Below are 16668 nucleotides of genomic sequence, written 5' to 3' on the forward strand. Positions count from 1 at the left end.
ACAAAAATGCTAACAGGAACCAATGTAGTCATGGAGCAAAAAGAAAGGCATCAATTAGTTTTCAAAGGGCAAGTACAGTTCTGCTGCAAGAAGCTGCACCCTAAAAGTGTACTGGAACACCTTCTCTTCGTACATGTCCCACCCAAGTAAGTTTGGGGGGCTACTAACCTGAGTCACATTGAAAACAAAAAGCAAGAACTGGCAGCTTCCTTGTCGTGCCTACAAAACATTTGCTTCCACTTTGGAAGGCTATAATTATCCCTGATACCAGAGCAACTTTATACTGTGCGAAAACCTTGCTGGCATTTCCTCCACAAAATAACAAAGTTTGACACAAACAGCACTCGAGCATCACCACGGGGATACAGCAAAAACACAGATATGAGCTGAAGGGCAAGGGAGGAAATTTGAATGCAATTGCATTATTGTGCTAATGCAGTTCGACCTAACATTTGAAGAGGTCATCCAACAGCATTTGTTTGCAGAACAAAGCAGGGTCAGTCAGATTGTGCACTATTTGACTCAAAGATTTCTCAATACTTGCAAATTCTCCATATAACTAGACACGAAGATCAGAGGATATAGTTTTAATTATGCTTGTATAAGTATGACAGAGTACTGCTGATTTAAAAGAGGTTCCAAAAACACACAAGTATGCATCAATGTTGGAACAAGAAATTAAATGTAATAAAACCTATATATTTTCTTGTTTTACAAGAAATGTTTTCAGTATCTGTCTACAAAATCTTTGGAGCTGAAGCACTAATCTAAAAGCAGCGCCTTGCACAGATGAGATTATTCTTCCTTGCCAAACAGATCATCCAGAAGAGGTAAGTATTTGACCACTTTCACAGGAGGGCATGTTGGTATTTGGCTCCAGTCACTTTGCTTCTGAAATAAATAATGCAGAGAATATCTTACTATATCATAATGAAAACAAGAATAATTAAAAGTTGGTCAACATAAGATTGAATGAGCTGCTTCAATTCCACAGACAAATCTGTGAAAAATTGTGTCTTCATATAGAACACCCTCTTATAAGATTACTACATGCAAATATTTATCAATCTTGCAGAATATTTTATTAAAAATATTTTCTGTTGTTAGCCCTTTTGCAGACATTTTCAAATTAAATAATGCTACATTTTCTTTATTAAGATGCTTATACTTGAAATTCTAAAGTCATCCATGTCTCAACACCAAAAATCATACAAAATAACAAGACAAAGAAGAAAAAAAGTCAGCTAAACAATCACAACTTTGCTGCAGAAATCTAGCTGTCAAATACAGGTACTGTAGCCCCAAAATACTGCTATTAATTCACAGGAAGTCATGTACAGAATGACAACCGAATTCTAAAGTTGAACAAGATTTAAATTCCTTCCTTTCTCTGATTTTTTCCATTTTGCATTTACCTCTTTGTTAAAATATTCTTGTACTGTACCAAAGACAGCCTAGGCATTGCAGCTAACTAACAAAATAACAAAATCAATAACACTCAGTAAACTACACTGGCATCCATCAAAAACAGTGTGGGATGTCAGTATGACAGTGACAGCAAAGCTTTGGAGCTGATGGGAATTGATTATCTCAGCACGATGATGACCCATTATAACTTCTATTGATGCTCTTCCTTCCGTTTTGATTTCAGCTGTAAACTTCCTGCACCATAACTCCATGTACCACTCTCAATTGGGATCTCAGGCATCAGCCACAACCCTAAAGTGCATCCACTGGCTGCCCTCCAGGAAAAGACAACACTTCTTGCATACCCAAGCAAACCCTCACCTTGTACTCTGATCAGAACATGTTTCACCACCAATGTCCACTTCAACTCCCTGCTTGTTTCACAAGCACCTTTCCCTCCCCACCTTCAGTGTGAAGGCTGCCTCCTGGTTCCACCACCACTTGCACCCCAACTTCATCATATAGGAGCCACCTCCTTCTCTCACCTACCAGAGATGCTCAGTGGCTATGAAAGCCACTCTGTGAGGGGATAAAAATGGTCAAAAACATTCAACAGAAAGAATATCTGTGCCTTCTCTTCTTTCACCCTTGCTTTTGGGTAAAGAGCTTAGCACCACCTTGAAGGCAAAAATCCTCTGGGCTCTGAGTTTCTTTCTGAGTCTGTGGTGCTGAGGCCCACAAGAGTCCTTACCCTGACATAATTCACTGAGAGCAGTCACTGTTTAAATACTGAGTTATAACCTAAGCACAGAATTCTTCTGTAAAAACAAAGAATACCCCCTGAACAAAAACTAATGCACATGTTGAACCACAGGACTGCTGCATAAAACATGTGGAAGGGCTTTTATTTTATCTGTACAAGATGGAAAAATTCTTCTCAACGACAAAGTGAAAAATAAACCACCATGGAAAGCAGAGCAAACCCCCAGAGAACTGGGTCCTCAGACATCACTGACAGTTTGAGATGCTACAGAAGAAAGAGCTGGTAAGTCAGGTAAGAGTGAGAAGTCAGGTTAGTAGCTTGAGGAATACTGGTTTAAAATATGTCACAATTGAACTTGAATTCAAAAGAATGCTATGTTTCTAAATGGTCTGAATACAATCAAACATGTCCTGTACAACACATTGCTAGGCCAGAACAGCAAAATGATGTGTTGGCAGAAGGGCTTACAACAAAACTCTTACAAAGTTTTTTTTTAAATTCAGCATAATTGCCTTATGGACAATCTATTTTAAAATGTTCCACTCAGCACAAGATGGCAAGATCAGATTAATCTCTGCAGTTTGTTGATACCACATCTTTATTTACCCTAAGTAGCAGGCTGGTGCACATATACAAAGTGGATCCATCAGTACTTCTCTCAGTGTACAACTACCAGTGCTGTGGTGTGTTGTGTACAATTTTCTATGAAGTTATACAAAATTCATAGTTAATTGCTTCAGTGTCAGTGGAGCTTAAAGTATTTCAGCAAGAAAACAGATCATTTGACATGTGACAATGATATTTGTGGGGGAAACAGCATTCATGCCCATTGTCCATGGACAAATGTTTCTCATTCTCTTCTTGTTTTCTTCTGTAAAGATGTTCCAGAGATGTGATAGCTATTAGGCATCTCCTCAGACTTGTTTGACTGCTCTGTTTCATCCTAAACCTCTCAGAAAAAGTTAATTACTTGAAGAAAACAGGCATAAATACACAGATATGAAAAAATATTGTAGTGTCCACTGGATAAAACACTCTTGTTAAAGCTGGAAAAATTATATCAGTGTGCTGTACTATTCCCTTGATCAGATACACTGGTTTTACCTTGATACGACCCTTTACTGTCGGGACAGGACGGATTTGATTCTCTCTCCAGTTCAGCCCATGCACAAACATGTGATAGTTCACCTGCTTATGGTCATCTTCATACCTAAGCAGAATATCCATAAGAGACTCAAGGTTAAACGGAATTTTTAACAAAGTTATATAATGTTATCTACAGCACAGGAACACATTACCTTTTGGATAATAATTTTTTTAACTCCTTTATTTCCAAACACTGGCAGGAGTGAAAACACATTACAAGCTGTCAGGAACTTCTATATTACACATTCTTTTCCATATTCTTACACCTTATTATTGTCTCTTATAGTAGAATTCAACTTCTTTATTTTTATTTCATTTCAACCAATTTCACTTTAATGTTGAAGCATTGCCCAACCATTTCCAACATTGGGATCTCACAACTTGTGACAAACAGGGTTGGGATGATCAGTGTATGAATCTTTCGTGCAGAAAAGAAACAGGATGATAGGAAAGACGTGTTGGAACACAATTGACCTGCTTTATTATGACTTCTACAATCATTTCCTGAAAATAAGCAATCCTTCAGAAATGCTGCTTGCATATGCCTTGGATTAAGTTTACAATTGACAAACACACAGCTCTCTAACCTACCAAACAATAGCCAGATTTTAAAATCACAAGCCTTGTCATTTGGAAGTTGGTTTATGGCACCATTCTTTATTTCCATGGAATAAATACATCTTTGTGTCTGTTATGACTGTCCCCTAAATGCATGAAGATATATATGCTGGGGACAGATTTGTAAGCCACATCATCCTTCTGCCATTGATTTGGATGAAGCAGCTTCAGAAATAGAAGTCCTCAATTCAGCAAAACACTGAGGTGATTCAGACACTCTTCTTTCAGCAGCACCAGTCAAATGTTGAAAGATACCTTCAAGCTGAAGCTTAAATCATTCTTGAAATGAACAGCTCAACTGCTCTGCTATAAATACAGCACTGGCAGCTTCTGTGAATGACACCTGTCTCACCTAACACCACCTGCCTGTGAAAGGGACACAGTTTGGGCACAAAAGCACACCCTGGAAGTGTGTGTGCTTCACTGAGGTCCATGGGGAGACATAAACACCTAGCAAGGCTCAATACCTCTTATTTTTGTGCAAAACATCAGGTTAAACAACTCTGCCCTGAGACAAATACTATTGCACGGGAGCAAGATCATCTCCAGGAAACGAGTCTTTTAGGAAATCATTTTCCCTTGCTCTTAAAGAAATAGCAGTGCACAAAACATGGGCTTCAAATCCCTTCAAATAACTGCAGAGGGTTCTGACAAAAATTAAGCATGAAGGCACTTTAAGGGAGAATTTATAGCACAAACTTGGAAAACCATACCGGAGGAGAAATAGATCCGGTGACAAAAATAAACTGCAATAAACTGCAGCTCATCCTCTCCCTCTCCTCCCCCCACACCTTTCATTTAATAGTCAGCAGGAGAGATAATAATAAAATATACTTAGAGCCATAAACTGAGATGCTAGTGATAAACTGGAATGTTAAGTACAGTGAGTTATGCTGAACATGAAAGCAAAGTCAGAAAAGAATGCTACTGCTACCAGCACTAAATGGAGCCTGAAACACTGCCATGAGAAACCCTCCAACGACAGCTTGCTTCTTTATCATAGTTCACATGCAAGTTAACACTTCCATAAAGCTTTATTTTTGGGGAATATATCCAATATTTGAGAAAATTATCATTCCCACTTCCGGGATGTGCTTGTTAGTTGCAGGGGGTTTTTTTTGAAGGTGACAATAGAGAAAAGAAAGGAGTTTTGCATTAGAAGTAATAAGACAATCAAAAAGTTTATATGTCTTGGAAAAAAGAAAAACAATGGCACATAGGTTGGAATTTCAGAACTATCACAACAAATTATTTTTCCTTTTACTATGATGTAGTTATCACAATATTTGCTCATTGTGAAAAGTCAAAAGATTAATTCTCCTGTCAGGGTTCAGAGCTGTATAAGCAGGATTTTTAAACAAAGAACAAGGCATGTAACCACTTGATTTTTATGTCAAGGCAATGAAGTTGAGGAAAGCATTGCTTCTGCTTTTAACAAACATTAACAAGGCGAAAAGTCCTTTGATGTCCCAGCACTGAGATGACAACATGGGCATGAAATTAACTATATATCAAAGATTTTAACATGGGCGGAGGAAATGGGATTCCTAAACCCCATATTTAAATAGCTACAGAAAGCAGCTTAAAATATTACTCTAGATAATCCAGAAAGAAAAAAAAAATCCACTCTTTAGATCTCCTTACTGCTGTGACTTATTGTATCAATCTACTAAAAGCACACATCAGTGATTTGGCACAGAGCATCCAGATGGACTGAGGAGATGTTATCAATTTGTGCATTATTAGGACAGAGATGTCATACATTTCAGTGGCTGGAGTTAATAAGACTGAGACTGACAGTGCTCTTCAAGAAAGGAAATTAGATTTGTCTTATCAAGAAGATGCAACAAAGATAGCTTGAAACCATGCTCCTCTTCAGTTTTGCCCTATGATTCATCAATGCATGTGACTTTAGGATATGAAAGTCACTCCCCCATCCCTATCATAGTTTGCAGGGCTTTTTATTTTTCTTTGACGTTACGAATATAATGTCATATTTCTGCTTCTAAAAACACATTTGTAATTAAATAATCCAGATATGTGAAAAATCTGGTTAAATCACATTATGACCATTCCTGTGGATGTTTTGGCAAGTAAAGGTTACTTCCTAATATTTTTTTTTCTTTCCCATCAAGAAATCTGCAACCCAAACATTTATGTGAAAATTTAAATGTACCTGCAGAGTTTTTTTAATTCCTTTGTTTTGCATAAGGTGTATTGAGAAGTTAATCTGATAATAACAGAGCAGAAGCATCATGCTACTTTAACCTTGGAGAAAATGTTAGGATTCCTCAGCCTGTTTGATAGTCTCTGTGCAACACAGGTGTACAGAGACTAAATTGTCACAGGTCTACACCTAAAGTGTCATAAACTGCTCATATGGAAAATTTAAACCAGCAAGCACAACAAGTCCAGGCAGCCTATCAGCATGAATTAATTCATGGCTACCATCTTGTGTATACATTTATTCATGTCTGGAACAACCACAAATTGAACCATCAATTCCTCAAAATACTGAATAATAGAAATAATTTGTTTTTAAGAGATCCAAATACAAATGCTAGAGAGTCTTTTCATCACAAATGGCATAGGGAGTGTCAGGCATTGAAGGTAACAAGCACAAGACAGAGTGCAGGAAAAAGATTTTGGGACCATTTCCACTCTTGCTCCTGCTACTGGGACACTTGATGTAGCAGGAAAAGGGGGTTTCCTTCCTGAGAGAAAAAAGTCAGCCCTAAAAAAACATTACAGGTAGGCAACTAGGTAAAAAATTATTAACCAACTACAATCCAGGGAAAAACTGAGCAGGCAGGAGTGGCCTGGCCTGACTTATTAGTGACTTGAGAACTGGGATGACCATGTAGGAAGCCCATTGCTGTCAGGCACTGCTATTTGAGGCACCAGAGATTCACCTTTTCAAAACCACAAGACCCCTTCAGAGCCAAACAGACTCACCTTGGTAGTGTAGACAGGTGAAAAATTACAGAGCTGCTTTTAAAAAAAATTAAAATACATATTTATAAAAAAAAAGGGGGCGTATAATTAACATGTAAATTAATGCAGAATAATCAACATGTAATACTTGTAAACTTGTCATCCACTCTTTCTTCTCTCCATTTGTTCTTTTCTGCTCTGACAGCTGTTTATATATCCTCTGGCATAGAACTGCCTCTTTTTAAGTCCTTGTTAGCATACATTTAGCATTGCAGTCAATAAAAATAACAGAAAAAAAACCCCACCTAAATTCATTACCTAAGCACTTTGGCAAAATTTATTTATTAAACAAACTATAATTGTTCATTATGCCTGCATAAATTTAAAGAAATGCTTATAATGACTACTGTAGTTTTCTGGCAGAAACAATTGTGTACCATCTGCGTCTCTTAATACATTGTGATTAAAAGTTCTGTATTGTTTTGTGACGAAAACAAAGTGAGGAAATGCTGATGACAAAAGGAAATACTTTTTAATGTGCCAGTTCAGGTAAACTGGAAAAATGGATACATTGTTGGGTACCTAAATCCTACAATTTCACCATCCCACAATTAAAAGTATAAATTAACACTAGACAGACAATATGAAAATGTCTCATGAAACCCCAGTCTTTGTGATAATTCTCCCTGCACTATGTGGCAACTGAGTGGTCTTTGGGTACAATAAACAAAGTCTTGGGTCATTTGGAGGTGACCACAAAATTAGACAGCAATTTCTAGTCCCATCCCACGCCTTTAATAAGTGACACATCATTGCAGTATAATTTACAAATGTAAATAATAAATACTTTATTGCCTTTCAAAATGGAAAAATAGAGTCATTACGTCCTGCAGAAAGTCTTTGCCACCTAATCTCAGATAGTAAAGCTGAATAAACACACAGCTGCAGTCTTCAGCTATTATCTGATCACATTGTCCAGCATCACTTTATGGCTGAATAGGGTCCAGCTAGTGCATTAGCTATATATACTGATTCTGTGGGAACCCAACAACTTTCATTGTACCACTTTCTTCCTTCACAGATACAAATACACAGGGTAGGACCACAACTACCCCTTACTTCAGACACAAAATTACATGTTTCCTCATTAAACAAAAAGAAACAGGGAAAGAATACTGTTGACAAACTTCACCCACACTGAATGGCACACTCCCCAGGAGTAAGACTGTTCTTTATGAACAATAAATCCACCTGTTTCATGATTCTTCAGTGTTGAAGAAAACCACATGAAGCAGGAGGAAAGCAAGAGCAAAGTCTAAATCTCATTGAGCCAATAAAACTCTTTGATTTCCAGATTACTGGAAATTAACTCCTATTGAATAGACTTCAAAAAAATCTTTCCCTGATAAAGCAATAAACTTCCTGAGCTATGCCAAGTGCACATATTATTAAGTATGTGACAATGTTCCTTATCACCTGCAGTGCTGTGACACTGTGTAAATTGCTACCTTGGAGGCAGCTGATGGTGTAACTTAGAACTGGCATTACACAAGGCTCAACATCAGAGGAAGCACTTCTCACACTGATTTCCAAGGCCCAGCTTCACACTATTCACCTTTCTCACACAGAAATCTGTAAGACAGGCTGGCCACAGCCCCTTTAGAAGCCAAGGAAAATGGATGGTAACTTAGAAATCCAGCTCTTATACCAACTGAGGAGATAACTCTCTCCTTCTCCATCACCTACAGAAAGAACCTACGGCAGCTGAAACCTCCTCCAATTGTCAGGGCTATCTGGCTAAAGCTGGGTGAAATCCAGCCCTTCATCTCCTCCTTCTAAGCTTATCTCTAATTTTTATTATAGTGTACTGGGCTTTTCCTTGTTACTGACTACACTCAGACTCTTCAGGAGAGAAATGGTTCAGGGCACAAAAGCTTTCCCTAGTACAAATTCACAAATAATAAACATGTCCCTGGAGCCCAAGATGTGTCAGGCTTGCCTGTTTCTCATCAGAACTGAGTTAGTACACAAATAAAAACTTTCGGTCCCTTGTGCATCTATTCAACTTCAGCCCTTGAGAAGTGGAAACTATAAGAACCCCTTGTCTAATACAAGATTGTCCTCCAACAATTGTGTTGGGCAGCTTGGTGGGAGTTCTAAAAAATAAGTTTTAGATTACTGTTGAAATTCAGACATGTTTCTGATGACTAATGCTTATAACTCACTATCAGAACTGATGAACAGCAAACAAATTGCCCAAGTTGTGTTATCTGGCTATTGCAAGACACTATTCCAAACATTTTTGGTATAGAAATGGAGGCTTTGTGGAAAATATCCCCTTAGGCTTCTTAAAGTAGACTTGTTGGTTTTGATTTCAAGGGAAATTCTTGCTTGCAGTACAAAGAAGCTTTATTAAAATGGATTCCACACTTCTACCTGACAAGGGTCTTTACATTATTTGATAAACCCAGATACTTAGTTTGCAACTTCTCCTGAAATCAAGAAGCATATCTACCTGAAAGCATCTAAACATGACAAAAGACAAGATCTGCTCCTGTTTTTAACGTAGTATGGAAGGCACAGACAAAACATTTAAGGGTTTCCTACAAGGGAAAGAAGAAACCAACGAGTATGCATTTACACCTACTACCAGAAAACCTGGCCATGAAAACCAAACTCAACAAGACATCAGTGTTCCAAGCACCACAGCTTATTTTGAACTCTAGTCTTCAATACAAGTGTACTGAATACTAGTTCTTTTCACTTCTATTCCCATTAACAGAACTAGCCAAGCAGTTTGTCTTAAAACAGTTAAATATGGTGGGAAAAAGCACCAAAACCATGCCAACACTCCTTTTCCTTTTCAAAAATTACAATAAAATGGGTTTCAGGTGAGGCTAATAGGAGCAACAAATCAATTTTATTGACTACTGATGCTGTCTACTTGATTCAAGGACATTTCATTGGATTCATCTTGATGTGTTTCTTAAAACTCACATAATGTGCTTTCATAAGATTACCGTTTTTACCTTACACACATGAAAAACTAAAGCAAAAAAAGTGAATCTCATTGAAAATGGTATCAGTACCTGATTGCTAAAAGACTAATTCCATAGAATTGTGCCAAACCTCAGATGATTTACCACGCCAGACAAAATGAGGAGAAGTTGCTAAGATGGATGCACCTCGATTATAAATATTCTATAAACAGTAAAGTCTGCATGTGTACCGGGACAAAATCTTCATCATGAAGTGATTCATATTAAATAAATGACAAATTCTTGAGATTTTTGTGGGCAGTAGATATTTAGCATTGATTTGCACCCATGCATGCAGCTCACACTATCTGCCCTTAACTTACCCAGTCAGTAAAGCTTCTAGAACTTCATCAGACAGTGGCAACCTAAAGGACTTGCAAATAGTCCTGCATGTCTCATAGGGCAGCACTCCACATCTGCACATCAAAAAGAGAGGGGTAGAAGTATACATTAGGTATTTTCCAGGTTTGCTTCAAGTGAATGTTTCTGTGAATAGGAAAACACATAAGGAATATGGGGATAGAGGTAAAGAAAGCAAGGTTTTATGAAATTTCACTATTACAAAGTAATGAAACTTGAAGGTCTTTCTCTCCCATACTGAGGGAGAGATGATTCCTTAATGATTCCTGTGATTCTTTACAAAACAAAAAGGGCAAATGAGGGGCATAAAGAATCCAAATCCTTTCTTTTATCCCTAAAATCACTATTTTTCCTCTTTGATTTAAACTTCTGTGTTTTGCCTGTGATGTCACAGAATGTTCAGTGCACCACCTACAATAAAGAGTCCACACACAAAATGAAAAAGAGGCAAAACGTCTGTCCATTTCTTGTCTACTCTCAAGTGTTGAGAGAGGCTTAACATTACTCATAATATTCTTTAGCCACAACATATCATTTGCTCAGCAACAAACAGCAGGTTAGTCGGTTCACAAGCAGAGCTTCCAAAATAACAGCTTAGGATAAATAAAGGAAACTTACTTTTCACGGTCGTAGTACACAAACACTGCAGACAGTTGATCAAAATTTTCGAAGCTATTTTTCTTCAGTTTTTCATGAGCCCCTGCAAGGAGGAAGGTGAGGTCTGTTTGACAGTCATCTCTCACACCGTAGTGACGTCCAAGAGTCATAATTTCGTGTTCTGAGAAGGCTCCGTCAGTGACGCTGACTATCCAATTTCTGCTCACAAAAACAACAGCCTATGTTAGTTTTAAATAAATGAGTTAAAACCAATCACTAAATCTGTGGGAGGAAGAATGTCCATATTTCCTCAGCAGCTGGCTATAATGCAAAAATACATACTAATCATGACTGAAGAGTTTTACAAGAGATGCCATCCTGGTATGGAATATTAGCAGAGCGAATTTTGTCATTGCATTTATACAACAAGACAGTGAAATAACAAGGTACTGCTCTGTTTTGTTCCTAATTGTATTTTGCATTCTGCAGCACATGGTTAATTCTCTGCAAACACAAAGCACGCACAACAACAGCAGCATAAAGCACAGAGAGAGAAATAACAATGGCAGAGGAAGTTCACAAAGCATTGTGAAAGCTGGGCCTGATGGGCAGCTTTCAGGGAAAAGCAGAAACTGGTCACAGAGAGAGGAAGAAAATTACATTCAAATTGTAATCACAAACCCTCTTGAAAAGAATGTAAGACTGAAGGCAGCAGCAAGACCAGTTTAAGCTTGGACAGTGAAAGCAGAGAATCCTACCCCATGCAGGGATGAGCCTGAGATGTGCTCTCCCGAGACTGCATGTGCTGCTCAGATGAATCAGCCCAGTCCAAGGCAGAAGAAATGTTCCTGAGATCCATCTGATAGGCCAGAGCTGGCACTCAGTCCCCTCAGCTGTACAAGTTCTCTTGTCAAACCTGGCTTAGTGTAACTACATTGGCTCTATGATCCCAAACATTTGCCCCTGGTCCGCTCACGTTCAACAAGATTGTTTTATCAGCAAGCATCAACGTAGGCCTATGTGTCTCAATTAAAATTAGATTAACTACATATAATATTTCTGGATAAACTGCATTATGAATAAACTTCAACATAATTGCTGATGCAACTAGTGCTGTAACTTGTGGTACCCTTGAGGATACTGAATCACTGTGATTACACACTGATCCTTGAAAACAATCGAAGAAATTAGTAGTGATTCACAAAGTTCTGACACAAGACTCAAACTGCTGGCTGGAGAATATTTAAATTGTTGAATAAATCTGGTGATGGGTCTCTTCACATCCACATGCGACCTGAAAGCACAGAAACTTAGGACCCTTCCAAATTTGCAAAATTTTAACAAGGAACATAATTTTTCACTTGCATCCTCTCAGAGGCTCGTGTAGTCCTGTTCAAATGAAGGTATCCCTCTATATAATATGATTGCAGTTACACAGCTATTAAAAAAAGAATGCTAAACACTGTAGAGTGTCTACTTTGATTCAACTGCTGCTTTTTTCATATTAAATAAATCAGAACAATCCTTTACTTGCAGTGGCAGGAAATAAATACAAGAAAAAGACAAGTTGTTGACAGAAGCAAACCCCACTTGAGATCATGCAAACTTAATGACCAAAACTTAGTCCATCTACTGATACTATCATTATCTTGTCAGTATTGTTATGCCACTTACTGAATATTATTATTTATACTGCAGCAGCATTCAGAGATCCAGTCAAAACTGGAGTCTCTTTCTTGCATCCTGCAGTAATACTACTGCAAACACAAAGAGGAGGACAATGCTGCCTGATAAGCCTGGCACTCCCAATCCGTGGGCTGGCAGAGCTGGAAGTATGGAGATAACATCAGCCACCAGAATATTTCCACATACTGGATTTCCATACATGGCACAGATTTTTTCCAGTGTCTTTTATTTTCTCAATCCAGTCAGTGACAATCAAATCACCAGAACCCACAGATAAAATTATTGTCTCATTTGGGAACTAGGGAATATTTTAGTGATTGCCAGGGACTAATGAGTGGGACTCAAAACTTACAAACAGAATTAAACTCTAAACATCCAAACTCTTCCTGACAAAAAGAAACAAGCTGCAATAATTTTTCCCACAGCTTTGCTATCTTTTGTTTTACTTTTTTTTTTTTTGTTCTAGAAGAATAAGACAGATTGCAATCTGAATTTATTACAGGAAGAACAAATAATAGTTAACTGCTTAAGGGAGCTGCTTCTCAAGCTGAATTGAAGACAGGCATCCTTGTTAGACCCACATGGCTCTTTGTCTACAAAAGCAAACAGTCTTGCCAGTAGCTTATGGGAAAAAATAGACTGGAGAGGGCTGTGTGATGCACAAGCATCTAAGTTTTAGTTATTCTTTGTTCTCCTTTTAACAAAGCTTTCAATAGTTTTAATGATAGTTTAAGGGGTAGCTTCAGTGTACATCATATATTTATTTTCTGGATGAAGTACCATAGATTTGGATTCACAAAGCAGTTGAAGTAAATTGTGTAATTATAATTCTGCTTCGCTACATCATAATTCTAGGTGTATTTTTAAATGCAGCTCATAAAAAATTACATAGGTAGAAAGGAAGAAATCTGAACAGCCAAATTCAGAGCACAGTGAAGCTTTAGCTGTATTTAAGATAAGAGGATTATCATTGAAGCTGTCACAAAGATAACTGCCTGTACTAAAAATAATCATTTGTAGCTATTTACAATCATCAAATGCCATGGCAGATTAAAAATAAACAGTGATGTACACAATAAAAGAAATGAAAGAAAAATACATACTCTATTCACAGAAAAATATCTTTGACTTTTCATAGATGCAAAGAAGTGCTCTTGTCTTTGTCATCTTTGTCATTAAAAATACTTCTTTCATTCTAAAATAAGATACATGTTTCCTGTTAGACCCCCTGTCTTCTCTCTGCAGGAGGGATGTAGGCCATTAGTGGGTGTTCAGACTGGCCCAGGTGAGTATTGAGGCCAAGAAAACCTTTGTCACGTGGGTTCTCCAGCTCTATTGCTATGGAGAGGGCTACTGCATTTTTTGTTGCTGAAGCAAAGTCCCTCAATACCACATAATTAGACACATCTCTCTCCATGCCACAGAATTCCACCACCCTAAATTAAACAGCTGGGCTGTTCACAGCTGCACAGAGTACGGCCATGATTAAATTTACACCCAACTGACCCTCTTCTTGGTAAAACAAAAATCTTTCCCTGATATTTAAAAGCAGAGTCCTCCCTTCCAAAAGTGTGCTTTCCTCATGCAAATGTTCCAAACCTTTGACCTGCTCTTCATGCATGGACAAAGTTTTGCAGATGATTATTTCATAACTTAAATTAAAGCCATAATTATTTGATTTTAAATAGCTACTGTTTACATAAATTAAAACCTTTCTCCAAGTGCCAAAAACTTTCTCCAGATAGAGATCACCTTTCAATTTTCTCCCCTTCTTACTCTAGTAATAACATTTTCCCTCTTAGTGCAATTAACAATTCAGACTCTTGCTTCTGTTGAGTAAAATATCTGAGTTCAGAAATATTTTGACCAGAAGCTGCCAATAACTGTGGCCTTAGTTTAAATCTTACCTGTTAAACACTTATTTTTCATTTCTAAATAGCAGTTTGTTTTAATTTCTCACTACTTTCACTTTGAGTTGCTGGAAGAATCTTCAGCTGATCTATTGTTTTTCTAAGATAATTCTGAAGCAGTTTCTGCCTTAACATTCCTATGGGGATGACATTCCAAGCAATACACATCTACTTGTATGCTTTAGTTATTATGACACTTCCTAAATACACAGTATATTACTTCTGTGAAAACCAAATTCTTTTAAGTAAAATTTTCTCCTCTGTTCCACATAATTAACTTTACCCAAAACAGTTCATATGCTCAAGTATTCTGGCTGTGGGATAAGCTGAAATCAGCTTGTATCCGAGCATGATTTCCTTTTTCAAGTATCTATATATTTGCCCATTGCCATATCTGGATCACTGCCAGAATTCAGATTCCCGCTCCCTCTATCTATGCTGAAATCACTATCCAAGTATTAATTATTGCTCTCACTACTGCTTTCCAGTCTTTTTTAAACATGCTTACCACTGCCTCCTGTAATTTCAATACACCCTGGTTCTATCAAGACTTTTTTCTTCATCAGTGATTCAAAACTCAAATAACATCATTTTTGGGAGGCAACACAGACATTCCTCCTTTAATTTCAAAACTACTAATTAATTTGTTTGACTCTTAGAATGGACTTTTCTTTATATTTCAGTGTATATATTACTGCTGACTTGTGCCCTCTTCACAACACCTCGTGCCAGCTCCATAAAAAGTAGACAGATTTCAGTTGTGCTTTTCAGCTTACTCAAAACTATCACATTTCTCTTTTTTTTTTTTTATTTTTCATTTTCTTTTTCACAATCTCCAAGTAAATGCAAAACAAATCCGTGCCATTTGTCAGCTAAAAAACGGAAAGCATGAAAAACCAGCCATGCTCTAGACATTTTGGGGGAATGTGCCTTCACTAAGTATTAGAACCTGAAATCCACTGTCTTACCTGAAAGTGCCATAGTCAATGACATTGGTCTGCTCAGGGTCAGTAGTAGCAAACGTCTTTCTGATTTCTTTGGAACGAGATTCCGTCTTGTCCTTCAGTCTCATGAGGAGGACACCAACATCAGCCACAGGGAACTTAGGAGAGGAAAGCAAGACAGAGATTATAAACACCTGAAGGATGGGATGGCATCCAGAGGGACCTGGCCAAGCTCGAGAAGTGGGCCATGGGAATCTCAGGAGGTTTAACAAGACCAAGTGCAAGGTGCTGCACCTGGGTTGGGGCAATTCCTGGTATCAATCCAGGCTGGGAGATGAGCAGATGGAGAACAGTGCTGGGGACAAAAAGAAAGATGGAGCCTAGAAAAAAGATGGAGAGGGACTTTTTACAAGAGCATGTAGTGACAGGATAAGGGGGAATGGCTTCAAACTGAAAGAGAACAGATTTAGATTAGATATTAGGAAAAAATTCTTTACTGTGAGGGCAGTCAGGCCCTGGCACAGGTTGCCCAGAGAGGTTATGGCTGCCCCATCCCTGGAAGTGTTTCAGGCCAGGTTGGATGGAGGTCTGAGCAACCTGGTCTAGTGGAAGGTGCCCCCACCCATGGCAAGGGTGTTGGAATGAGATGATCTTTAAGGTCCCTTCCAACCCAAGCCATTCTATGACAAGCATTCTGCAACCAACCAGGCATGTTGTCAAGATGTAGGGCAATACTGAACTGCTGAGTATTATTAGCTTCTTCCTTTTCTCACTTCAAATGCATAAATCAGCACTGAGTTAAGTTTGGAGGGAAGCTTGCTACGGAAAAAAAAATTGCTTCCTACCAAGAACGTAAACAATCAAACAAAAATCATCAGATCATGCACTCTCAGAAAGTTTATCCCAGCTACATAAAAGGACATCCACTTTTGCTTCAAACATTGCATTGTTAAAGCAGAAGTCGAAACATTTAAAGTACAGTTCTAATAACTTGGTCCTCATTTTATGTTAGTGCACCTCACTGGATTCTCAAATAATAAATCTCATTATTAAAAGATTAATTAATCTTTTCACCATTGGCTCCAACGAAATTTTCCAACAGCTAGTCTCATTCATATGGGACCACATTGTCTTAAATACTCATAATTAGCAGATTGGAAATTTCTTAGGAACCAATTTTTCCTGTTGTGTATAAGAATGCTTGAATGCTTATTTCTTCCTAAATAGGCCATTAAAATAAATTTGAACTCAGATTAAACAGAACT

The 16668-nt window shown here is 37.9% G+C and overlaps 1 protein-coding gene across 1 annotated transcript in view; it reads right to left on the reverse strand.

The window, feature by feature from the left end:
- Positions 1–572: 572 nt before the first annotated feature.
- Positions 573–16668, reverse strand: part of EFHC2 (EF-hand domain containing 2) — a 59101-nt gene continuing 43005 nt past the window's right edge. Inside the window, exons 11-15 of the mRNA XM_064646922.1 lie at positions 15428–15561; positions 10885–11082; positions 10230–10322; positions 3275–3380; positions 573–891 (exon numbers count right to left, since the gene is read on the reverse strand). Of these exons, the coding sequence (XP_064502992.1) occupies positions 796–891; positions 3275–3380; positions 10230–10322; positions 10885–11082; positions 15428–15561 (627 nt within the window). The 3' untranslated portion in view covers positions 573–795. The remainder of the gene's footprint in view (positions 892–3274; positions 3381–10229; positions 10323–10884; positions 11083–15427; positions 15562–16668) is intronic.

Source organism: Pseudopipra pipra, chromosome 2, assembly GCF_036250125.1.
Source record: "Pseudopipra pipra isolate bDixPip1 chromosome 2, bDixPip1.hap1, whole genome shotgun sequence".
In the NCBI taxonomy this organism is placed as follows: domain Eukaryota; kingdom Metazoa; phylum Chordata; class Aves; order Passeriformes; family Pipridae; genus Pseudopipra; species Pseudopipra pipra.